Source organism: Ruditapes philippinarum, unplaced genomic scaffold (assembly GCF_026571515.1).
Source record: "Ruditapes philippinarum isolate M1 unplaced genomic scaffold, ASM2657151v2 ctg1721_1_1_1_1, whole genome shotgun sequence".
Classification (NCBI taxonomy): domain Eukaryota; kingdom Metazoa; phylum Mollusca; class Bivalvia; order Venerida; family Veneridae; genus Ruditapes; species Ruditapes philippinarum.
The window spans coordinates 15132-41173 of NW_026854682.1; the positions used below are offsets into that span (position 1 = coordinate 15132).

Here is a 26042-nt window from a genome sequence, read left to right on the forward strand (position 1 = left end):
TATTTTTAGCCCTAGAGACCCCTAAAAGGTGCCAATCAAAATAAAATTAGCAAACTTGATAAAAAAACTACCCAAGAATGCTACAGACAAAGTTTGGTGATCATCCACCAATTAGTTCTGAAGTAGAAGATATTTAAAGGTTTTTCTATTTTTAGCTTTAGCGGCCCCTAAAAGGGGCCAATTAAATTAATATGAGCAAACTTGATAAAAGACTACCCAACAATGCTTCAGACAAAGTTTGGTGATCATCCATCAATTAGTTCTGTAGGAGAAGATGTTTAAAGGTTTTTCTATTTTTAGTCCAACAGACCCCTAAAAGGGGCCAATCAAAATAATATTAGCAAACTTGATAAAAGACTACCTAAGAATGCTACAGACAAAGATTGGTGATCATCCATCAATTAGTTCTCTAGAAATAGACATTAAAAGGTATTTCTATTTTTAGCTTTTGCGGCCCCTAAAAGGGGCCAATCAAATTAATATGAGCAAACTTGATAAAACACTACCAGGGCATGCTACCAACTAAGTTTGGTAATCATCCATCAATTAGTTCTGAAGGAGAAGATGTTTAAAGGTTTTTTCTATTTTTAGCCCTAGAGACCCCTAAAAGGGGCCAATCAAAATAAAATTAGCAAACTTGATAAAAAAAAACTACCCAAGAATGCTACAGACAAAGTTTGGTGATCATCCACCAATTAGTTCTGAAGTAGAAGATATTTAAAGGTTTTTCTATTTTTAGCTTTAGCGGCCCCTAAAAGGGGTCAATTAAATTAATATGAGCAAACTTGATAAAAGACTACCCAACAATGCTTCAGACAAAGTTTGGTGATCATCCATCAATTAGTTCTGTAGGAGAAGATGTTTAAAGGTTTTTCTATTTTTAGTCCAACAGACCCCTAAAAGGGGCCAATCAAAATAATATTAGCAAACTTGATAAAAGACTACCTAAGAATGCTACAGACAAAGATTGGTGATCATCCATCAATTAGTTCTCTAGAAATAGACATTAAAAGGTATTTCTATTTTTAGCTTTTGCGGCCCCTAAAAGGGGCCAATCAAATTAATATGAGCAAACTTGATAAAACACTACCAGGGCATGCTACCAACTAAGTTTGGTAATCATCCATCAATTAGTTCTGAAGGAGAAGATGTTTAAAGGTTTTTTCTATTTTTAGCCCTAGAGACCCCTAAAAGGGGCCAATCAAAATAATATTAGCAAACTTGATAAAAAACTATCCAAGAATGCTACAGAAAAAGTTTGGTGATTATCCACCAATTAGTTCTGTAGAAATAGACATTTAACAGTATTTCTATTATTAGCTTAAGCGGCCCCCTAAAAGGGGCCAATCAAATTAATATGAGCAAACTTGGTAAAACACTACTCGAGCATGCTACCGACTAAGTTTGGTGATCATCCATCAATTAGTTCTGTAGGAGAAGATGTTTAAAGGTTTTTCTATTTTTAGTCCTAGAGACCCCTAAAAGGGGCCAATCAAAATAATATTAGCAAACTTGATGAAAGACTACCTAAGAATGCTACAGACAAAGTTTGGTGATCATCCATCAATTAGTTCTCCAGAAATAGACATTAAAAGGTAATTTTATTTTTAGCTTTTGCGGCCCCTAAAAGGGGCCAATCAAATAAATATGAGCAAACTTGATAAAACACTACCTAAGAATGCTTCAGACAAAGTTTGGTGATCATCCATCCATTAGTACTGTAGAAGAAGATGTTTAAAGGTTTTTCTTTTTTTAGCCCTAGAGACCCCTAAAAGGGGCCAATCAAATTAATATGATCAAACTTGATAAAAGACTACCCAAGACTGCTACAGACAAAGTTTGGTGATCATCCATCAATTAGTTCTCTAGAAATAGACATTTAAAGGTATTTCTATTTTTAGCTTTTGCTGCCCCTAAGAGGGGCCAATCAAATTAATATGAGCAAACTTGATAAAACACTACCTAAAAATGCTACAGACAAAGTTTGGTGATCATCCATCCATTAGTTCTGTAGAAGAAGATGTTTAAAAGTTTTTCTATTTTTAGCCCTAGAGACCCCTAAAAGGGGCCAATCAAAATAATATGAGCAAACTTGATAAAACACTACCAGAGCATGCTACCGACTAAGTTTGGTAATCATCCATAAATTAGTTCTGAAGGAGAAGATGTTTAAAGGTTTTTTTTCTATTTTTAGCCCTAGAGACCCCTAAAAGGGGCCAATCAAAATAATATTAGCAAACTTGATAAAAAAACTACCCAAGAATGCTACAGACAAAGTTTGGTGATCATCCACCAATTAGTTCTGTAGAAATAGACATTTAACAGTATTTCTATTTTTAGCTTAAGCGGCCCCCTAAAAAGGGCCAATCAAATTAATATGAGCAAACTTGGTGAAACACTACTCGAGCATGCTACTGACTAAGTTTGGTGATCATCCATCAATTAGTTCTGTAGGAGAAGATGTTTAAAGGTTTTTCTATTTTTAGTCCTAGAGACCCCTAAAAGGGGCCAATCAAAATAATATTAGCAAACTTGATAAAAGACTACCTAAGAATGCTACAGACAAAGTTTGGTGATCATCCATCAATTAGTTCTCTAGAAATAGACATTTAAAGGTATTTCTATTTTTAGCTTTTGCTGCCCCTAAAAGGGGCCAATCAAATTAATATGAGCAAACTTGATAAAACACTACCTAAGAATGCTACAGACAAAGGTTGGTGATTATCCATCTATTAGTTCTGTAGAAGAAGATGTTTAAAGGTTTTTCTATTTTTAGCCCTAGAGACCCCTAAAAGGGGTCAATCAAAATAATATGAGCAAACTTGATAAAAGACTACCCAAAAATGCTACAGACAAAGTTTGGTGATCATCCATCCATTAGTTCTGTAGAAGAAGATGTTTAAAGGTTTTTCTATTTTTAGCTCTGCTGACCCCTAAAAGGGGCCAATTGGAATGACATGAGCAAATTCAAGTGTGACTGTCACAAGGATGCTACAGACCAAATTTGAAGTAAATCTGCCCAGTAGTTTCAGAGAAGAAGACGATTGTTGACACATGACAACGGACGACGGACGCCGGAGCATCCCCCTTTGATACTAATAGCTCACCCTGAGCCTTCGGCTCTGGTGAGCTAATAAATGGCAAATACAGTGCTATATATAGTATAAAAAGATATGAATAGTATACACATTGCTATATATAGTAATAAAAGATATAAATGGCAAATACTGTGAGTGCTATATATAATATAAAAAGATATGAATAGTACATACAGTGCTATATATTGGAACAAGAAACATGGCAATGCCATGAAACCAGGTTTTCAATTATCACCATTGTAGATAAATATGTTGTATTTGAAATACAAATACAAGCAACAAACAATGTAACTATGTGCAATGTAAAACATGAATAATGTAGGAGGAATTGCCACTGAAGAAGTGTTCACTATAATATTATGTATAAGGAAAAAAACAAAGGGCCATAATTAGGTCAAAAACTATCCAATCACAAAACCCCGACAATATGTGCCAGGGTGCTTGATGACAAAGCTTCTGTGAAAGTTTGAACAAAAACTGTTGAGAAATGTAGGACGAGTTCAGCACAGAAGAATTTGTTCACTATAATTATATTGATAATTCTGTATAATGAAAAACAAGTTACAAAGTAGACATGAAATAATATATCATATCTTTTTTAAATTACCTCCAAAGATGATATGACCTTTGACTGCCAAATCAAGTTAAAATCATGTAAACAGGATTTTCAATGTTAATGACACTGTGACCTTGACCTTGGAGCCAGCCATGCGGAACATGCGTTCTGCACGTCATCTTGATGTGGTAAACATTTGTCTGAAGTTTCATCAAAATTATTCAAAGGGTTGAAGAGTTACAGAGCGGACAGGATTTTCAATGTTAATGTCACTGTGACCTTGACCTTGGAGCCAGCCATGCGGAACATGCGTTCTGCACGTCATCTTGATGTGGTAAACATTTGTCTGAAGTTTCATCAAAATTCTTCAAAGGGTTGAAGAGTTACAGAGCGGACAGGATTTTCAATGTTAATGTCACTGTGACCTTGACCTTGGAGCCAGCCATGCGGAACATGCGTTCTGCACGTCATCTTGATGTGGTAAACATTTGTCTGAAGTTTCATCAAAATTCTTCAAAGGGTTGAAGAGTTACAGAGCGGACAGGATTTTCAATGTTAATGTCACTGTGACCTTGACCTTGGAGCCAGCCATGCGGAACATGCGTTCTGCACGTCATCTTGATGTGGTAAACATTTGTCTGAAGTTTCATCAAAATTCTTCATAGGGTTGAAGAGTTACAGAGCGGACACAATTTCGTTTGACGCCCGCCCTTTTCAATGTTAATGTCACTGTGACCTTGACCTTGGAGCCAGCCATGCGGAACATGCGTTCTGCACGTCATCTTGATGTGGTAAACATTTGTCTGAAGTTTCATCAAAATTCTTCAAAGGGTTGAAGAGTTACAGAGCGGACAGGATTTTTCAATGTTAATGTCACTGTGACCTTGACCTTGGAGCCAGCCATGCGGAACATGCGTTCTGCACGTCATCTTGATGTGGTAAACATTTGTCTGAAGTTTCATCAAAATTCTTCAAAGGGTTGAAGAGTTACAGAGCGGACACAATTTCGTTTGACGCCCGCCCGCCCCATCCGCCCATCCGCCCAGCCGCCCGCCATACCCCAATCTAATAACCAGGATTTTCAAAATTGAAAACCTGGTTAATAAAAGATATAAACAGTATATACCTTGTTATATATAGTACTAAAAGATATAAATGGCAAATACAGTGCTATATATAGTAATAGAAGATATATATAGTATATACATTGCTATATATAGTACTAAAAGATATAAATAGCATTTAAATCTCTATAATAAATTATATAGTATTAAATAATATGAAATAGTACATACAATGCTATGCATAGTATCAAAAGATATAACTAGAAATGTGTCCATAGTACACGGTGCCCCCACACACCACCGATTTTCAATCTTATGTCTCTAGGTCAAATTTTTTGTTTTTGGCTACATGTGCCCAAGTTGAAAACTAAAAATCTTTTATTAAGTAAAGGGCAAATACTGAATAAATCCACAAGAAAACCCCAAGGTGGATAAGTACACATGCTGACCAACATTCTTGTAAACTTACAGGCCTACAGGTCAAATACTTTTTGAGTTATGTGCAACACAAGTTGAATATTGTAAATTTTTACTAAGTCAAGGGCAAAAACTCTAAAAATACTAAAAATATCCACACGAAAACACATAGGTGCACAACTACACATGCTGATCAACATTCCAGTGAGGTTTCATGACTCTAGGTCAAATATTTTTTTAAGTTACGTGTTACACAAGTTGAAAATTGCAAATGTTTACTAAGTCAAGGGCAATTACTCTAATAATACTAAATATATCCACATAAAAATACCCAGGTGCAAAACTTCACATGCTGATGAACATTCCTGTAAGGTTTCATGACTCTAGGTCAATTACTTTTTGAGCTACGTGCGACACAAAAAAAGAACCGACAGACGGATAGATGGACGGAAGGACTGACGGACGGACAAGAGTAAATCTAAATGCACCCCCCCCCCCTATAGTGGGGGCACAAAAAGTATATACATTGCTATATATAGTAATAAAAGATATAAATAGTACAACCAGTGCCATAATAGTAATAAAAGATATAAATAATATAAACATTGATATACATACATGTATATAGTAATAAAAGATATTAATAGTATATACAGAATAAAAGATATGAACAGCTTATTATAACAGTACAATATATGGTAATAAGAAATATATAAATAGCAATATGCACTACAGATCATGATGTCACATTGTTCTTGTTGAAAATAATTCTGTAAAATTTAACGAAAAACGTTACAATTTTAAAATGATATGTGCAGATATTCATGTGCTTCTTATAATGAAGAACATTTTACTCATGACAGTGTGTAATTCTGATGATATTTCCATTTATTTAAGTTATATTTTTTAATCCAAAATTAATCTAAATTCTTTGCTTCGTGCCAAGTATAAAATGCTTGGCATTGTAATTTTTATACAAAATATTTCAATATGTTAATGAACAAGATGTTCATGATGGCCCTGAAATCGCTCACCTGTATATAGGCCCCTGGGCCAATGCCAATTTTAAACCAGGGACTTTTATTTGAACAAACTTGGTAGACAGCCATTAGAAGATGTTTTATTATAATAAAATATCTAAGCTCTAACTCTTTGGGGTTTTTAAAAGAAGATTTTTTAAAGTTTTTACTGTATACATATAGGAAAAACAATGACCCCCCCCCCCCGAGGGGCCAATATTGACCCCAGGGCTTTTTTTAAATACAAATTTGGTAGACACTAACTAGAAAATATTTCATGCTTTGTATCTAAACACTTGCTCTTTTGGTTTTTTAATAGAAGATTTTTTAAGTTTTTACTCTATACAAAATAATGAAAATCAATGACCCCCTGGGGCAGGGCCAATTTTGACCCCAGGGCTTTTATTTGAACAAACTTGGTAGACATTCAATAGAAGATGTTTCATGCTTAATATCTAAGCTCTAGCTATTTGGGGGTTTTAAAGGAAGATTTTTAAGTTTTAATATATACTATATACTATATACAAACAAGCAAATTCGTTGAATTTATATCCCCCGCCGAGTACTGGTTATTACTAACACAACAACTGAAGACATAAGGCTTTATTTATATATTTATCATGGCATAAACAGTAATAATCTTTGAACTTGATAAATATTCAGGGCAATAACAGAGAGTGTTAAATAGTTATATCTGGAAATGCCAATGAGATGTATGCATACTGCATAAATAATCAAGGGCCATAAATCTGAGTTATAAGTGTCTGACCGGAACAAGGCGACTATATGCACATCTCCTCTTCGTATCCCATAAAGTTTCATTGAATTCCAGCCAGTAGTTACAGAGAAGTAGCACGGAAACGATTATTGCTCTGGTTGTATACTGCATAAGTTATCAAGGGCCATAACTCAAAGTTAAAATGTCTGACCCGAACAAGGCGATGATATGCACATCTTTCGTATTGAAGGTTCCAATAAAGTTTCATTGAATTCCAGCCATTAGTTGCAGAGAAGTAGCGCAGAAACAAATATTTTTCTATATGCATACTGCATAACTAATCAAAGGCCATAACGCTGAGTTAAAATGTCTGACCCCAACAAGGCAATGATATGCGCATCTTCTCTTGGTATTGAAGGTTCCCATAAAGTTTTGTTGAATTCCAACCAGTAAATGCAGAGAAGTAGCGCAGAAATGATTTTTGCTCTATATGCATACTGCATAACTAATCAAGAGCCATAACTCTGAGTTAAAGTGTCTGACCCAAACAAGGTAATGATATGCGCATCTCCTCTTGGTATTGAAGGTTCCAATAAAGTTTTGTTGAATTCCAACCAGTAGTTGCAGAGAAGTAGGGCGGAAATGATTTTTGCTCTATATGCATACTGCATAACTAATCAAGAGCCATAACTCTGAGTTAAAGTGTCTGACCCTTACAAGGCAACGATATGCGCATCTCCTCTTGGTATTGAAGGTTCCCATAAAGTTTCGTTGAATTCCAAATAAGGGAAATTCAATGACCCCCGTGGCAGGGCCAATTTTGACCTCAGGGAATTTATTTTAACAAACTTGGTAGACACCTACTAGAACATGTTTCATGCTTAATATTTAAGCTCTAACTATGTTGTTTTTAAAAGAATTTTTTTTTAATTTTTACTATATACAAATAAGGAAAATCAATGATCCCTAGGGGTGGTGCCAATTTTGACCCCAGGGCATTTATTTGAACAAACTTGGTAGACACTGACTAGTTGATGTTTCATGCCAAACATTTAAGCCCTAGCTCTTGCGCTTTTCTAAAAGAAAATATTTTAAGTTTTTACTATATGCAAATAAGGAATATCAATGACCCCTGGGGTGGGGCCAATTTTGACCCCAGGGCTTTTATTTGAACAAACTTTGTAGACACCTACTAGAAGATGTTTCATGCTTAATATTTAAGCTCTAGCTATTTGGGGTTTTTAAAAGAAGATTTTTTAAGTTTTTACTATATACAAATAAGGAAAATCAATGACACCCCCCCAAGGCATTCATTTGAACAAACTTGGTAGACACTGACTAGGTGATGTTTCATACCAAATATTTTAGCTCTAGCTCTTGCGGTTTTCTTAAAGAAGATATTTTAAGTTTTTTCTGTCAGTTGCCATGGCAACCAGAGTTCTGCTTGGAATTAAATTCTTTGAACAATTATTAAAGTTGATTACCAAAGGAACGTGAAGTTTGGATGAAATTGGCTAGGTGGTTTATCAATTTTAATATGTTAATGAAAAATAAATTAGTCATTTGAAGTTAAATACCCAAGGGTTGGGTCAATTTGACCCCAGGGGCATGACTTATAACACTTTTGTAAACAACATAAGATGATGCTACATCCCTGTAAGTCTTTATATAACCTCAAATATAAACTAAGAGGAGGTATTTTAGGCCTTAGGCGCATGATTTATATAAATCATCTTTCAAAAACAAATCACCAAGTCCCAAGATGACACACTTTTAAGCTCGTCTGAGACACAATTGAGATAAACATTCTGACAAATTTTTATGAAAATCTAATTAAAAAATGTGAACTCTAAAGTGTTAACAAGGTTTTTATTTGATCAGCTGACCTAGATTTTGACACAAATGACCCACTTTCGAAAATGGCAGTATTTAATCTTTCAGCTATGAGAGGCAAGTTATTCGAAGTTGGAGAATCCTAAGAGAACTAGAACTATCACTAATTGTGATTAATATCCCCGCAAGACTGCTTCAGAAGTGAAGAAGTTACTAGTAACAAAAAACCTTGTAAAACAATTGAACTGGAGTTATGGTTGTGTGGCAGTTAATGATAGTTATGGTTCTTGTATGTTGCATTTCCTTTCAATGTGGTTAACCATTGATAAAGTTTAATTGAATTACTCTGTAATAAGTCCAGAAAAGTTACACTAAGGGCAATAACTATGTAATTTAATTTGTCTAGATAGAGTTATGGTTCTTGTGCACTGCACTTCCTCTCAATGTGCTTGACCATTGCATTTAGTTGTACTGAATTCCAACCATTTAGTCTTCAAGTAATGCTCCGGACAAAAAAAAAGCAATGGAAAAGTAACAAAGGACAATAACTTGGTTCTTGTGCACTGCACTTCCTATTATTGTGCTTGACCATTGTATAAACTTGTTTGACATTGTATGAACTTGTTTTGAATTCCAACCAGTAGTTTTCAAGTTATGCTCCGGACAAGGAAAAGTAACAAAGGGCAATAACTCTGTAATTAGTAAAGATAGAGTTATGGTTCTTGTGCATTGCACTTCCTCTCAATGTGCTTTGTATGAACATGATGAAGTTGTATTGAATTCCAACCATTAGTCTTCAAGTCTCCGGACTAGGAAAATGCAACAGACTGCTTGACAAACCGACCAACCACTTGGCGACTCCTAGTTAACCTCCCAAACTTTGTTTTGGGGGGTATAATATGAGCTGCTATTTTCATAGATACAATACACATATCTTTATCATATACCTGAAACTGACATATGTTGTTATCAGTGATATACATTAAACATTCTATATTATAAACCTGAATCTCGTATGTGTCTATATCAATAATATAGATTTTTGTTCCGCAAGCTGCCCACATATTATCTCCTACACAGATAAGGGAGGTAACAGGATTCAATCCTAGAGTTATTCTCCTTGATTCACTCCAAACACCATCTGAAAAGAAACATTTTGCAACAATTGTTTAATCTGCTGAATATGTAACCATATACAGTCTGTTCTATGTTTAAGCGATTTCAATATCAAAATAGAAAAATAAAGTTACAAATAGTCAAGAACCTGGTAGGACTTAAAGGATCTAAGGGCATGTCTGACTTTGTAATGGTGGAAATGCTAATCATGTTTGGTTCCAACAGGTTAAAGTTTAAGTTCACTTAACATTATCACTAGATCTTTTATGATTTGAACAAGAAGAGTTTAGGTCTTTGATGACAAACTTATTGTTTTGATATTATACTGTAGTCCAAGTGGCCTACGCCTTTGATCTTTTGGGCTGAAAATTATTATGGCAGATAAAACTCATGTACATACAAAGTTTCAAGGTTCTAGGTCAATGCACTCTGCTTGAATGGCCAATTAAATGTTTTGAAAGGCACAGTTACCTTACCTTTACGCTATATACGGGTGTGCCAGAAAGAAATCATTAAGATACATCTAGGTCAATGCACTTTGTTAAATGGCCAGTTTTATGTTTGCTATTTCAGGTCCCAGTGACCTTGGTACACACATGGATACATACATGTATTTATAAATGTAGAACAGCTAAATAAAGAACCCCTAACTAGGGCCATTTAAAATTTTGTATAAGCTTGCCCATATAAAGGTTCAATATTGCTGCAAAGGTAAATGAACCAAACAGACACAAGCCCTACAATGGTTACTAACAGCTCTCCCCTTATAACACCAGTAAAAGATGGTTTCAAGTGCAGTACAATCAAATGTAAACTTTAAAACAAGATTGCATTTGTGAAAAATGCTATGACATCTTATTAACACAACATTAAATAGGAACAGAATTTCTTTGTTTCTATACAATTGAAGATTGCCATAATGCATAGATCCCTGACCCATCTTATTATTTTCTGATAAGTGGTTAAATCTATTGTTATTCAAATAAAAGATAGAAGTAGGAATCTATCAATGCAGTTTAGTCTAGTGAATTTGGTGGTGAAGGTCATATTTCACATGGCTTAATTTTCATGACTGTACATCAAAGGACAACAAAGTAAGACACTTTGTCAAAATCTAGGTGAGATGATAACAAAGTTCACTAAACATCTTAATCTGTGCACATGGTTCAAATTTCATAGCTGTACATGAAAGGACAAGAAAGTAATCACATCATCAAAATCTAGGTCACCTGATATCACAGTTCAATTTTACAACAAAACCTGTGCACATGGTCCAACTTTCATGGCTATACATCAAAGGACAAGGAAGTAAGTCACTGTGTCCTTGGGTAAGGTTAAACTTTGACCCAAGAGTTTAATTCAAACAATCTTGATACAGGTCTACCAAACAACGTTTCATGTCAAATATCTAAGCTGTAGCTTTCTCAAATTCAGAAAACAATTGTTTTACTATGTGTACATAATGAAAATTAATGCCCCCGGGCAGGGCCAATTTTGGCACCAGGGAACAACTTGAACAACTTTGGTAGAGGACCTATATTATTTAGCAAACATCAAAGCTTTAAGCCTTATACCTTCGAATAAGAAGATTTTTTATTTTTTTACAAAATGTACATAGTGAAAATTAATGACCCCCGGGATGGGGCCAATTTTGACCTTAGGGCTATAATTTGAACAACCTTGGTAGAGGTCTACCAGACAATGCCTGATGCAAGATATATATGCTCTAGGCCTTATGGGTCTTTACAAGAAGATTTTTTCAATTTATTCTTCGATTCATTTAGATTGTCATGGCAACCAGATTTCAGAATGGAATGAACAGCTTTGAAAGCCCTTCACCCAAGGATCAATCCTGCCAAGTTTGGTTGAAATTAGTCAAGTGGTTTTTCACAAGAAGATTTTTTAAGTTCACATGTCATCTATAAAACACACAAACATACATACACACAAACACACAGGTGAATCGCTATATGCCACCATATCGCAGATGCTGCTGTGGTGGCATAATAAAACTTATGTCATTATCAATATTAACATTAATCATTTAAAATCATAAAAAATTGTATTTGCAGCAGAGGATAACAATAATATTTATTTGATATTGGCCACCTTCCCCTAATCACAAGCTATCCAGATGGCTTTCGGCCAATACAGAATGTCGGTAGTTCTACTCAGGTTGCCATTCTTGCCTAGAATAATGTTCAGAGGGGCACCTGAGGTTTTCTTTCACCAGTAAAGCTGGAAAGTCACCATATGTCCTAAACTGGGTTGGTGTGACAAATATATATATGATATTGAAATATTATTTAATTGTTTTGAGTGAATATGAAATACATTGCACTTGCTCATGGTAACCTATAATATTTTCTCATATTCAAATTTCTCAAATTCTCATTTTGATGTGAGACATTTTTTAATATTACTCGAAATTTATCATACCCAATTTCAAAATTTTTGTGATCAAACTACTGAAACAATACATGAAATTACACATAAGCTGAGTTAGATGACATTACTGCCAAGTCTGACAGTTATCTGCTGTGTAATCTATGAGACATGATCAAAAAGTTCTTGGCCTGATATACTTCTAGCCACTACACTGACATTTACACACAATTCGTTGATACTGATATCTTATTGAAGTTTACTGACCGAGTTACAGTTTTACACAGAATAAAAAACATAAAACACACTTTGATCAGTAGAGGGGTGTGTCATTTAGACCAAATGGAGAAAGTTGAAATCAGAGCCGTCATTAAGTACCTCTGTGAGAAAGGAATGTCCCCCATGGAAATCCATGAAGACTTCATGGATACACTTGGGAAGGAGTCCCCTTCCTATAGCACTGTCAAAAATGGGCTGCTAAATTTAAGAGGGGCAGGGAGAGCATTGAAGATGATGAGCAGCCTTGCAGCTAAAGCTGTGCACCATCTGATCATGTGCTACAGAAGGGGAGACCTGCGAAGAATTGCATAAGCTTTGGTTCAGTTCAGGCAATTCTGACTGATGTCTATGGCATGTCTAAGGTTTCCGCTAGATGGGTCCCCAGAGAGTTGACTGATGACCAGAAACAGACCAGACTTGACATTTCAAGATATCTTTTGTTTTGCTACGAGGATGAACCTGATTTTATCTTGTAACTCAGGATGAAATATGCATCCATCAATTTGGTATGAAATCCAAGAAACAAAGCATATGGGTGAATCACCCTGATTCACCCCCTACAAAGAAATTCAAGAGGGTGTCATCAACAGGGAGGATGATAGCTTCAATTTTTTGGGATTGTCAGGAGATAATCATGATTGACTATTTTGATCAAGAGCGTACCATAAACAGTATGTACTACGCAGACGAATTGAGACATCTGCGTCAAGAAATCGCGCATAAAAGGAGGGGCAAACTGACTCAAGGCGTTCTGCTCCTGCACGACAATGCGTCAGCTAACACATCCCAAGTTGCGATGGCTGCTGCAACTAAGTGCCGCTTTGAAATTCTTCCCCATCCCCTATATTCTCCGGACTTGGCCCCCTCTGACTTCCACCTGTTTCTGATACTGAAAACCAAGCTTCGTTGTAGATGTTTTGGAAGCAATGAAGGTGTCATGGAGGTGGTCAATGAGTTCTATGAGAACTAAAATAGAGAGTTCTATTTTGAAGGGTTTAACAAGTTGGAGCAGGAGTGGGCAAAGTGCATTGATGTAGAGGGCGATTATATTGAAAAGTAAGACCATTAGTTGAGTTCTCTGACTACCGGAAGTACATCGGGCCAAGAACTTTTTGATAAATCCTGGTACTTTGTTATATCCATCAATGTTTAGAGCAAAAACCCATATTACATATTTCATTTCATTTAAAACAGTGTGATATGATATATATTTCACTGATCTCACTGTCATATCACAACAAAAGCATAAGATAAGATAATAATTATTAATACAAACCATCATTTCTGGAGAAAATGATCACCTTCCCATTCCTATTTCCACAAAACATAAGATCGTCAATGTATCTCATAGAGATAGTTATACAGCCAACTTCAAATGTATAAATACAGTGTCTATGTAAGTCTGCTTGCCTCTCACTTAGCATAAATACTTGGATCCTGTAATTACAGTAGAAAAGTTCTTAAGTTCTAGTGTCTGCCCCTTGAAATTACTAAAATAAAAGAAAGAAGGTGCTTCAGTTTCTCTTGAATTATACTGGTAGTACAAGTACCTTGAAAATTCAAATTTAACTATATGATTATAAACAGCCAATGAAAAGCTACAAGGTTTAGACTGGCTTACATAATTAATTACAAAATGGAAAATAAGTGTTTTAAACAGCTGATCAGCTAGGAGGTTTCAGACTTGTTCTCAGATTTTCAAAAACTTACTCTGAGTCTGATGTACTCATCCAGACTGTGTCTTCTTCAAATGCTGTCTTTGATCTGACCCTGGCATAACCTGGCACAGTCTCTACACATATAATCATACATTTAGTGGCCTGAAATGATTCTATTAAAGATGGCTTGTCTGTATGAAGAGATACAACAGAGACTTGACCATGACCTTCATTGGAGGAGCAAATCCACAGATGTTCCATAGAACCTTCATTTTTCTTTGGAAAGTACACCTTCACACCACATGATACCTGATTGTAAATGAAAGCATGACTCTAAAATAACATAATATTTGTAACTTGAAGTTTTTTCAGAATACTATAATTATGTACCATGCATATCTTGAGCAGCATTCAGTCAACGTTTTAACACATATTCTTAGTGTAGGTACTTGGGCTAACATAACATCACCTTTTTGAAAAACTCATACAGATGTGACACATAAAAGTGACCACTCTGTGAAAATAACAGTATCAATTTGCCAAATAGACAGTGGTCATTTGTCACATAAAGCAAAGGTCAATTCAGTAAGATCAACTACAGTAAATTATAATGGTGACTGGCTGCCAAAATTGCAAGTGGTAACATAACAACATAAATATAAATAAACATAAATAAATAATGAGATAAATGATCCATTTTATGTAGGTCTAGATTAAACTTGTGTGCAACATTTCAGACTTGGCTCACAATTTGCAGTCAGTTTTTCCAGAAGAATTATTTTATTAAGGAAAAAAAAAATGACCTGAAATTAAAAAGCATTACAATGCTCAATTTATTTATGATTTGATTTCTTGGTTTGCTTTTTCACATATTTCTGACTTAAGTGCCCAAACTAATCTTTGTAAGAGTTTCAAATTTCATGTGTTTATGCTTTTTGATCTCAGTGACGTTCCTTTAATAGTTTTTTTAAATGGTTAAATCCCTTATGAGAAATGCAGGCACTTGCATAATTGAAAATTTATAGGTTTTAATATAAAAATGTATATATACAAAATCTATTTATAATTATAGATATTTATGTTAATTGTTTTATTATAGAAAAATGCAGGGTTTGAGCTCAGATGCACAATTATATAATCACTGAGGAATTTGAAGTTCTCTGTGATTTTTTTCAAAGCTTTTGTATGATTAACCATTCATTATTTTTCAACAAAGCAAGAACAGTTAATATATATTTTCATTGTTACCTGGTAAGATAATCAATAAAGATATACAAGTAAATGGGATATAATCTAGATGAATGGTTATGAAACTTCGAAGGCAAAATTATATTGTTTAAAGGGTTTAAATCTCAAAGTACTAACTCAAAACACAAGAAAGTATCAGAGTACTAAAATCTTTGTCATTTGTTTCAAAGTTAAAGTGAGCATCTGGACATGTCCGTATTTTCAAAATTTCAAACGTTTAGCACTCAATAAAAAAGAAAGTCACTGGGTCAACTGATTACAGAATTTATCGGAATATACAGTCATGTATTGCCAACAAAAATCATTGTATAACTCACATAAGACAATATAACAAGAGGGCCATGATGGCCCTGGATCGCTCACCTGACACAACCGCATCCAAGCAATGTCTTGAACAAGCATCATGGCCAAGTTTGATGACAACTGAGTCAAACATGTGACCTCTAGTGTGTTATAAAGATTTTTTCATATTTGGGCAATGTAACCTAATTTTTGACCGGACACGACCCATATTAAAACTTGACCTAGAAATCATCAAAACAACCTTCCTGACCAATTTCCAAGAAATTTGAATCAAAACTGCAGCCACTAGAGTGTTAAAAAGATTTTTCTATTTTTAGCTCCTGTGACCTAGTTTTTAACCGGACATGACCAATCTTAGCACTTGACCCAGAAATCATCAAAACAACCTTCCTGACAAATTTCCAGAATATTTGAATCAATACTGCAGCCACTATAGTGTAAACAAGCTTTTTCTATTTTTCGCTCCTGTGACCTAGTTTTTGACATGAGATGACCCATCTTCGAACTTAACCCAGAAATCATCAAAACAACCTTCCTGACAAATTTCCAGAATATTTTAATCAATACTGCAGCCCCTAGAGTGTAAACAAGCTTTTTCTATTTTTAGCTTCTGTGACCTAGTTTTTGACCGAAGATGACCAATCTTCAAACTTGACTTAGATATCATCAAAACAACCTTCTTGACAAATTTCCAAAATATTTAGATGAAAACTGCAGCCTCTAGAGTGTTAACAAGCTTTTTTTAGCTCCTGTGACATAGTTTTTTACCTGAGATGACCCATCTATGAACTTGACCTAGAAATCATCAAAACAACCTTCTTGAAAAATTTCCAGAATGTTTGGATGAAAACTGCAACCATTAGAGTGTTAACAAGCTTTTACTATTTTTAGCTCATGTGACCTAGTTTTTGACCAGACATGACCCATCTTCGAACTTGACCTAGAAATCATCAAAACAACCTTCCTGACAAATTTCCAGAATATTTGAATCAAAACTGCAGCCACTAGAGTGTTAACAAACTTTTTCTATTTTTAGCTCCTGTGACCTAGTTTTTGACCGGAGATATCCCATCTTCGAACTTGAACTAGAAATCATCAAAACAACCTTCCTGACAAATTTTAAAATATTTGGATGAAAACTGCAGCCCCTAGAGTGTTAACAAGCTTTTTCTATTTTTAGCTCCTGTGACCTAGTTTTTGACCGGACATGACCCATCTTCAAACTTGACTTAGATATCATCAAAACAACATTCTTGACAAATTTCCAGAATATTTAGATGAGAACTACAGCCACTAGAGTGTTAACAAGCTTTTCCTATTTTTAGCTCCTGTGACCTAGTTTTTGACCGGACATGACCCATCTTCAAATTGACCTAGATATCATCAAAACAACCTTCCTGACTAATTTCCAGAATATTTAGATGAAAACTGCAGCCTCTAGAGTGTTAACAAGCTTTTTCTATTTTTAGCTCCTGTGACCTAGTTTTTGACCGGACATGACCCATCTTCAAATTGACCTAGATATCATCAAAACAACCTTCCTGACTAATTTCCAGAATATTTAGATGAAAACTGCAGCCTCTAGAGTGTTAACAAGCTTTTTCTATTTTTAGCTCCTGTGACCTAGTTTTTGACCGGACATGACCCATCTTCAAACTTGACCTAGATATCATCAAAACAATCTTCCTGACAAATTTCCAGAATATTTGGATGAAAACTGCAGCCACTAGAGTGTTAACAAGCTTTTTCTATTTTTAGCTCCTGTGACCTAGTTTTTGACCGGAGATGTCCATCTTCGAACTTAACCTAGATATCATCAAAACTACCTTCCTGACAAATTTCCAGAATATTTGGATGAAAACTGCAGCCACTAGAGTGTTAACAAGCTTTTTCTATTTTAAGCTCCTGTTACCTAGTTTTTGACCGGAGACGGCCCATCTTTAAACTTGACCTAGATATCATTAAAACAACCTTCCTGACATATTTCCAGAATATTTGGATAAAAACTGCAGCCTCTAGAGTGTTAACAAGCTTTTTCTATTTTTAGCTCCTGTGACCTAGTTTTTGACCCGAGATAACCCATCTTCGGACTTGATCTGTATTTCATTGAGACAAACATTCTGACAAAGTGTGATGATGATCCAATCAAAACTGTGACTGCTAGACTGTTAACAACCCAATTGTTAAGAGTGTTAACAAGCTTTTTCTATTTTTAGCTCCTGTGACCTAGTTTTTGATCGGAGATGACCCATCTTCGAACTTGACCTAGATATCATTAAAACAACCTTCCTGACAAATTTCCAGAATATTTGGATGAAAACTGCAGCCTCTAGAGTGTTAACAAGCTTTTTCTATTTTTTAGCTCCTGTGACCTAGTTTTTGACCCGAGATAACCCATCTTCGAACTCGATCTGTATTTCATTGAGACAAACATTCTGACAAAGTTTGATGATGATCCAATCAAAACTGTGACTGCTAGACTGTTAACAACCCAATTGTTGACGACGCACGACGACGGACGCCGGACATAGCCCCATCACTATACCTCACCTTGACCACTTCGTGGTCAGGTGAGCTAAAAACTGTAGTTTAAAGGACTGTTAATAAAACAGTCTACTCCACTATTTTAAGTACTTGGCTAGAAGTGGGAATGATGGTCACTGAAAAGTATTTAAAGTTTCAAAGCAATATACTACAAAGGGTATAGAAAATAAGTGTGTTGGTACAAAAAATTTATTCAAAATTCTAAATGTAAAAAGGGGCTTAATTTTGTCAAAATCCATGACAGTTATGTCCTCTTCCTTGGAAGTGGGAAAGATGACTACAAACAAGTATTCACAGCAATACCTCAAAGGGTATAGGAAATAGGTGGGGTGGTAAGAAAACTTAACAAAAAGTGTGATGCGGATGCCAACACAATTGCGGACACCTTGGTGAGCTACTATATGTCTGATATAATGATTTAATAGTAAAGTTAAAAATGTAACTGATTGCTATGGAAAATCAATGGTTGCTACTAAAGTCATTGCTAGCCAAAGAAGGTAAATGGTTGCTATGAAAGTCACTGGTTGCTAAAGGCAGTCAATAGTTGCAATGGTAGTCACTAATAGTTAAGGACAGTCAACGGTTGCTATCTAAGTCAGATGTTGCCATGGATTGTTAGAGAAGTCAGTTGTGCCTGAGGGAAGTCAACAGCCGCTATTTATAATATAAATCACATGTTGCCATGGATGGTAAAGGCTGTTATGGAGGTCAGCTGTTGCTGAAAAAAGCCAATGGCTATTGCTTTGGAAGTCAGTTGTGGCTAAGGGAAACAAAAATTGGAACAAAGTGATCCCTTAGAAGAATAAATCACAACAAAATAACATGAAAATTGCAGACTCAGTTTGATTGAGTCTGTACATGAGGGATTATGAATAAGTGCAACATCCCTCATGCCCCTAGCACCGGCTTGAATGGTAACCAATTCTCAATGCCATCAATTATCCCGAAGGACCAGACTAAAGTGAAGTACAGGGCAACTTTTTACAGCTTCCACATGGCACTTGGCACCTGCTTTTGTGAAGTATAAATCTGGAAACAAAGATATCTCTCGGAAGCATTAATCAAAACAAAATTACATGAAAATTGCATACTCTGTTTGGGTCTGTACATGAGGGATAATTAATAAGTGCAACATCCCTCATGCCCCCCTAGCACGGGCTTCAGCGGTACTCAATGTCAACAGTTGCTAACTTAGTCATATGTTGCTATGGATGGTCAAAGGCTGTTATGGATGTCAGTTGTGGCTTAGGGAAGTCAACAGTTGCTATTTAAGTCATATGTTGCTATTGATGGTAAATGCTTCTATTGAAGTCAGTTGTTGTTTAAGATAAGCCAATGGTTGATGTGTTTAAAGTTAGTTGTGGCTTAGGGAAGTAAATATTTATTATGAGATTCACTGGTTTCTAAGGAAAGTCAATTGTTACTTTGAAAATCATTGGTTACTAAGTTAGCTCAACAGAAGACATTGGTTGATATGGAACACCACAACACAAGTATTTGGTCAAATCCCGGCAGCTGACCCACCTAACTGACTTTTCTGGTAAACAAATTAGAAATTGAAAATTTTCCTTACAAGCGACCAAATACTAATTCATATGCATTATAAGTTGGTTGACTGAATTTGCATCTTTTTCAATAACAAGAGGGCCAAGATGGCCCTTGATAGCTCACCTGACCCATTAAACTCATCCAACAATTACTTTGACAAGGTTTCTGACCATGTCTGATGGCAATTGAGTCAAAAATGTGACCAATTGACAAGGTTTTTCCATATTTGGGCAGTGTGACTTCAGGTGACCCATTTTTATACTTGACCTAGAATTCAACAAAACAAGCTTTTAGTCAAATTTCCAGGATATTTTGATTAAAACAGTAGCCACTAGAGTGTTAACAAGGCTTTTCTATTTTTAGCTCCTGTGACCTAGTTTTTCATCCTAAAAGACCCATGTCCAAACTCATGTGAGCAATTAACTAGACAAGCATCCTGACTAAGTTTGATTACAATTGAGTCAAAAATGTGACCACTAGAGTGTTAACAAGGTCTTGCCATATTTGGACAGTGTGGCCTAGTTTTTGGCCCCAGGTGACCCATATTCAAAATTGACCAAACAAACTTTCAAACCAATTTCGAACATTTTTAGATCAAAACAGTGGTCACTAAGAGTGTAAACAACATTTTTCATATTTAGCTCCTGTGACCTAGTTTTTCATCTGAGATAACCCATATTTGGACTCAATACCAACCACCTAGACAAGCATCCTGACCAAGTTTGATGACAATTTAGTAAAAAATGTGACCACTAGAGTGTTAACAAGGTTTTTCCATATTTAGGCAGTGACCTAGTTTTTGACCCAAGGTGACCCATGTTTACTCTTAACCTAGAAATCACAAAACAAACTGTCAGACCAATTTCAAGGATATTTGGATCAAACCATTTGCCACTAGAGTGTTAAGAAGATTGTTTCTATTTTTAGCTCCTGTGACCTAGTTTTTCATCAGAAATGACCCATGTTCGAAATCATATAAGCAGTAAAATAGATAAGCATCCTGACCAAGTTTGAAGACAATTGAGTCAAAAATGTGACCACTAGGGTGTTAACAAGGTTTTTCCGTATTTGGGCTGTGTGACCTAGTTTTTAACCCCAGGTGAGCCATATTCGAACTTGACCTAGAAATCATCAAAACAAAATTTCAGACCAATTTCCAGGATATTTGAATCGAAACAGTAGCCAATAGAGTGTTAACACGATTTTTCATATTTAGTATCAGTGACCTAGTTCATCAACCATAGACCAGCAGTAGACCTGTGAAAGCCGGGCAAGATTTTTCTATTAATAGCTCTGGCTGCCATTTTGTACAGCAGAGCAAAATGTGCCAGCAATATGCCTAACTAGGGATGGTACTGATCACTTCTGTGAAGTTTCATTGAAATCCCGCCCGAGTTTTACCTATGAAATATTGTTCAAAGAACTTTGGACAGACGCACTAACACTGGACTTATGATGTTGAGTAACCTTGAGCAAGTTGTGCCCTAGTGAGATGAAATGATCCAGAAAGATGGCAATGGCACTTTTTGTTTTCTTTCATCTGTTTTACTCAGGTTAAAAATTTGATTGATATACTACATACCCTGGTGAATGTCCTCTGCATATCTACAGACATATGTTTCATAAGTAAGGCAGGCTGAGCATTATCTGTGTCATCTTGCCTATGCCAACTTGGTATATTTATAATGTCTGAAAAAAACAACAACATGCAACTCATTCAAATCATTCTTCAAACAGCTGATTTCCTGATATATTTTTGGGAAGGTTTTTGTCATATCCAATGATAACCAATCAAACTGTGCAGCATTAAAGCTATAAAAGTGATATATGACTACCTATTGTTAGATGTTTGATTATTTAACAAATAAAACATGGCCTTGAGGGCAATATGCAAGTTTACGGACTGATTGGTCAGACTGAGGAAGGTATATGGCCCGAAGCGCAGCTGAGGGACATATACCTTCCGAGGTCTGACCAACCAGTCCGTAAACTTGCATTTTGCCGAAAGGCCATCTTTTATTTGTTATTATATACCGAATTCACTTTTGTTGCTGACAATTTTACTACAATTTACTTTCAAATGCACATCACTTCATATGGTTAACATTTTTGCCAAGTACTGTCATTTCCCTCAGCATGTATCAAAGATACAGACCAGACATAACAAGAGGCCATGCTGACCCTGAATTGCTCACCTGAATATGAAAACTCTCCATGAAAAGGAACAAGTAATACTGTAAACTACAAACAAGAGGGCCATCATGGCCCTCAAGAGGGCCATCATGGCCCTGAGTCACTTACCAGAATCATAAATTATTTTTCAAATGAACTTGCCGGAAGGTACGTCCAGCTCAAGTTAAACTTGCCCCTCTAGTTATATTCTTTCACAACTCTGATTGATTTTTTTCTTCATAATAAACAAAAGGGACAAGATGGCCGTAGATCAATATAACCCATGATTTCATTGTTCACTATATAAATTGAAATATTTTGTCCTATTATTTTGGAAAGGCTTTGTGAAAAATATCTATGCTGCAAGTGTGCTCCTATCACACTATGTAGAATAAATGCAGAATAAATGAACACTAGAGCAGTGTTAATTTTGATTGGACATTTTTTATAACTTTTGGGAATACAAAAAATGTCACATGCAAAATATGTAAGGTGTAGATGTTTGCAGTTTACGGTTTGGGACAACAAATTCTTTATACATTCTATATGGTTACATAACTTATACTTCAAAAAAATGACAATAGGTCAAACAATGTAAACTAAAGGGCCATGATGGCCCTGAGGTCGCTCACCTGTATAAAGGCACCCTGAGCGGGGCCAGTTTAAACCCCGGGGCTTTTATTTGAACAAACTTGGAAGACACCCATTAGAAGATGTTTCACGCTGTTAAGTTTTAACTACACACATATAATGAAAAACAACAATCTACCCCCCTCCTTCCGCCCCCCACCCCTTGGCAGGGCCAATTTTAACCCAAGGGCTTTTATTTGAACAAACTTGGTAGACACCCATTAGAAGATGTTTCATGCTAAACATCTAAGCTCTAGCTCATTGGGTTTTTTTAAAAGAAGATTTTTTAAGTTTTTACTATACACATATAGTTTAAACCAATGACACCCCTGGGGCGGGGCAAATTTTGACCCCAGGGCTTTTATTTGAACAAACTTTGTAGACTATTACTAGAAGATGTTTCATGCTTAATATCTAAACTCCAGCTATATGGGTTTTTTCAAAGAAGATTTTTAAAGTTTTAACTATATGCATATAGGGAAAATCAATGACCCCCTGGGGCGGGACCAATTTTGACCCCAGGGCTTTTATTTGAACAAACTTTGTAGACACTCATTAGAAGATGTTTCATGCTAAATATCTAAACTCTAGCTATTTGGGTTTTTCAAAGAAGATTTTTTAAGTTTTTACTATATGCATATAGGGAAAATCAATGACCCCCTGGGGCGGGGCCAATTTTGTTCCCAGGGCTTTTATTTGAACAAACTTGGTAGACACTCATTAGAAGATGTTTCATGCTAAATATCTTAGCTCTATATCTTTGGGTTCTTTAAAAGAAGATTTTTTTAGTTTTTACAATATGCATATAGGGAAAATCAAAAACCCCCTGGGGCGGAGCCAATTTTGACCCCAGGGCTTTTATTTGAACAAATTTGGTAGACACTCACTAGAAGATGTTTCATGATAAATATCTTAGCTCTAGCTTTTTGGGTCCTTTAAATGAAGATATTTTAAGTTTTTACTATATGCATATAGGGAAAATCAAAGACCCCCTGCGGCGGGGCCAATTTTGACCCCAGGGAATTTTTTTGAACAAACTTGGTAGACACTCATTAGAAGATGTTTCATGCCAAATATTTAAGCTCTAGCTCTTGGGTTTTTTTTAAGAGAAGATATTTAAAGCTTTTTCTTTCGGTTGCCATGGCAACCAGAGTTCTGCATGGAATTAAATTTTTAAAGGTGACCACCAAAGGAACATTCCTGTGAAGTTTGGATGAAATTGGCTTACTGGTTTATGAGGAGATGTCATTTAAAGTAAAAGTTTACGGACGGACGGACGCCGGACGAAAAGCGATCACAAAAGCTCACCCTGTCACTTTGTGACAGGTGAGCTAAAAATCAAAAGTAGGCCAGCTGATATCAAAATTCAATTCAGCATCAGAAATTACACTCCTAATACAAATTTCAAGCCTGATCACCTGTGAAGGTAAAGGCCCCATGAGTTCTTGATCAGAGATGGTTTTTACCTATAAGGTCAATGTAATCTTGACCTCTGACCCATTGACCCCAAAAATCCATTGTAGTCATCTTCAGGCCATAAGCCATGCATTTTTGAAGTTTGAAGGTCAAGGGTGCATGGATTTTTGAAAGGAAATTGTTTTGACATACAAGGTCGAGTTGACCTTAACCTTTGTACCCCCCTGACCCCAAAATCAACTGCAGTCATTTTCTGGCAAAGACCAATGCACCTAAGCAATTTGAGGGCAATGGCCCATGGGTTGGCAAGTTATTGATAAAAAAATAAGACCTTGACCAAAGACCTCTTGACCCTAAAATCACTAGGTGTCATAAACTTGCCAAAACCAATGCACCTACAAAATTGGAGGGTCAGCAGCTCATGGTTTTTCAAGTTATTGATCAGAAACTGTATTTACCTACAAAAACAGTTTTTACCTACAAGGTCAATGTGACCTTGACTTTTGACCCCTTGACCCCAATATCAATAGGAATCATTTACTGGCTTTCACCAGTGCATCTATGCATTTTAACCCATGTGTTGTCAAAGTTATTGATCAGAAAATTGTCAAACATGTACTAAACAATGCATAACTAGGCTTGGTGACAAACAGTTTTGTGAAGTTTCACTGAAATCTCCCCAATCAGTTTTGGTGATGCAGCTTGGACAAGCTTATTTTACTCAAAAATTAACCATTAAGGGGACATAACTGTGCAAACTAGAGCTATCTCTAAATGTGATTAATACCCCTGCAAAACTGCTTCGGAAATGAGGAAGTAACTAGTTACAGAATACCTTGTGAAATAATTGAAATAGAGTTATGGTTGTGGACAATTAAAGATAGTTGTGGTTCACGTACGTTGCATTTCCTTTCCCTTCGGTTAACCATTGATGAAGTTTTATTGAATTACTCTGTAATATGTCAAGATAGAGTTACAGCTCTTGAGCATTGCACTTTCTCTCATTGCATTTGACCATTGTATGAAGTGAATTCCAAACATTAGTTTTTAAGTTATGCTTTATTATTTGTTTATTTTGGTTTTTACGTCACATCAACACAGTATAGGTCATATCACGACGTTCCAGCTTTACTGGTGGAGGAAGACCTCAGGTGCCCTTCCGTGCATTATTTCAGACACGAACGGGCACCCGAGTAGATCCACCGACGTTCCGTAAGTTAGCTGGATAGCTTCCTCACATGAAAGAATCCAAAGTCCCTGTCTGGATTCGAACCCGCAGCGGTGAGGGGCAAGTGGTTTGAAGTCAACAACCTTAACCACTCGGCCACGGACGCCCCCTTTAAGTTATGCACCTGACAAGGAAATTAAACAAAGGGCAATTACACTGCAAATATTGAAGATGGAGTTATGGTTATTGTACACTGTATGTCCTCTCACTGCGCTTGACCATTGTATGAAGTTGTATTGAATTCCAACTACTAGTTTTCAAGTTAAGCTCAGGACAAAAAAAAATGCAATGGAACAGTAAAAAAGGACAATAACTCTGTAATGACTTTAGATAAAGTTATGGTTCTTGTGCACTGCACGTCCTCTTATGGTGCTTGACCATTGTATGAAGTTGTTTTGAATTCCAACCAGTAGTTTTCATGTTATGCCTAGGACAAGGAAAAGTAGCAAAGGACAATAATTCTGTAATTAGTCAAAATGGAGTTATGGTTGTTGTGCACTGCACTTCCTCTAAATGTGCTTGACCATTATATGAAGTTGTATTGAATTCCAACCATTAGTCTTCAAGTTATGCTCCGGACAAGGAAAATGCAACGCTGGACCTACCGACTGACCAACCGACAGACCACGGAGGGACTCCTATATACCTCCCCAAGCTTTGTTTCGGGGGTAAAAAAAATCTTTAAGCAGAAAATTATGATACTATGCACAACTAGTTATGGTGACAAACAATCCTGTGAAGTTTCACTGAAATCTCCCAAGCCGTTTTGGAGATGAAGCACAGAAAGGATTACCGGATGGACGGACATAC

General features: G+C 35.9%; 1 protein-coding gene across 1 annotated transcript in view; it reads right to left on the reverse strand.

The window, feature by feature from the left end:
• LOC132740739 (rho guanine nucleotide exchange factor 10-like) overlaps positions 1–26042 on the reverse strand; it is a 107139-nt gene that overhangs the window by 11216 nt on the left and 69881 nt on the right. The window contains 4 exon segments of the mRNA XM_060728705.1: positions 9710–9846; positions 13762–13922; positions 14196–14452; positions 21369–21475. Of these exon segments, the coding sequence (XP_060584688.1) occupies positions 9710–9846; positions 13762–13922; positions 14196–14452; positions 21369–21475 (662 nt within the window).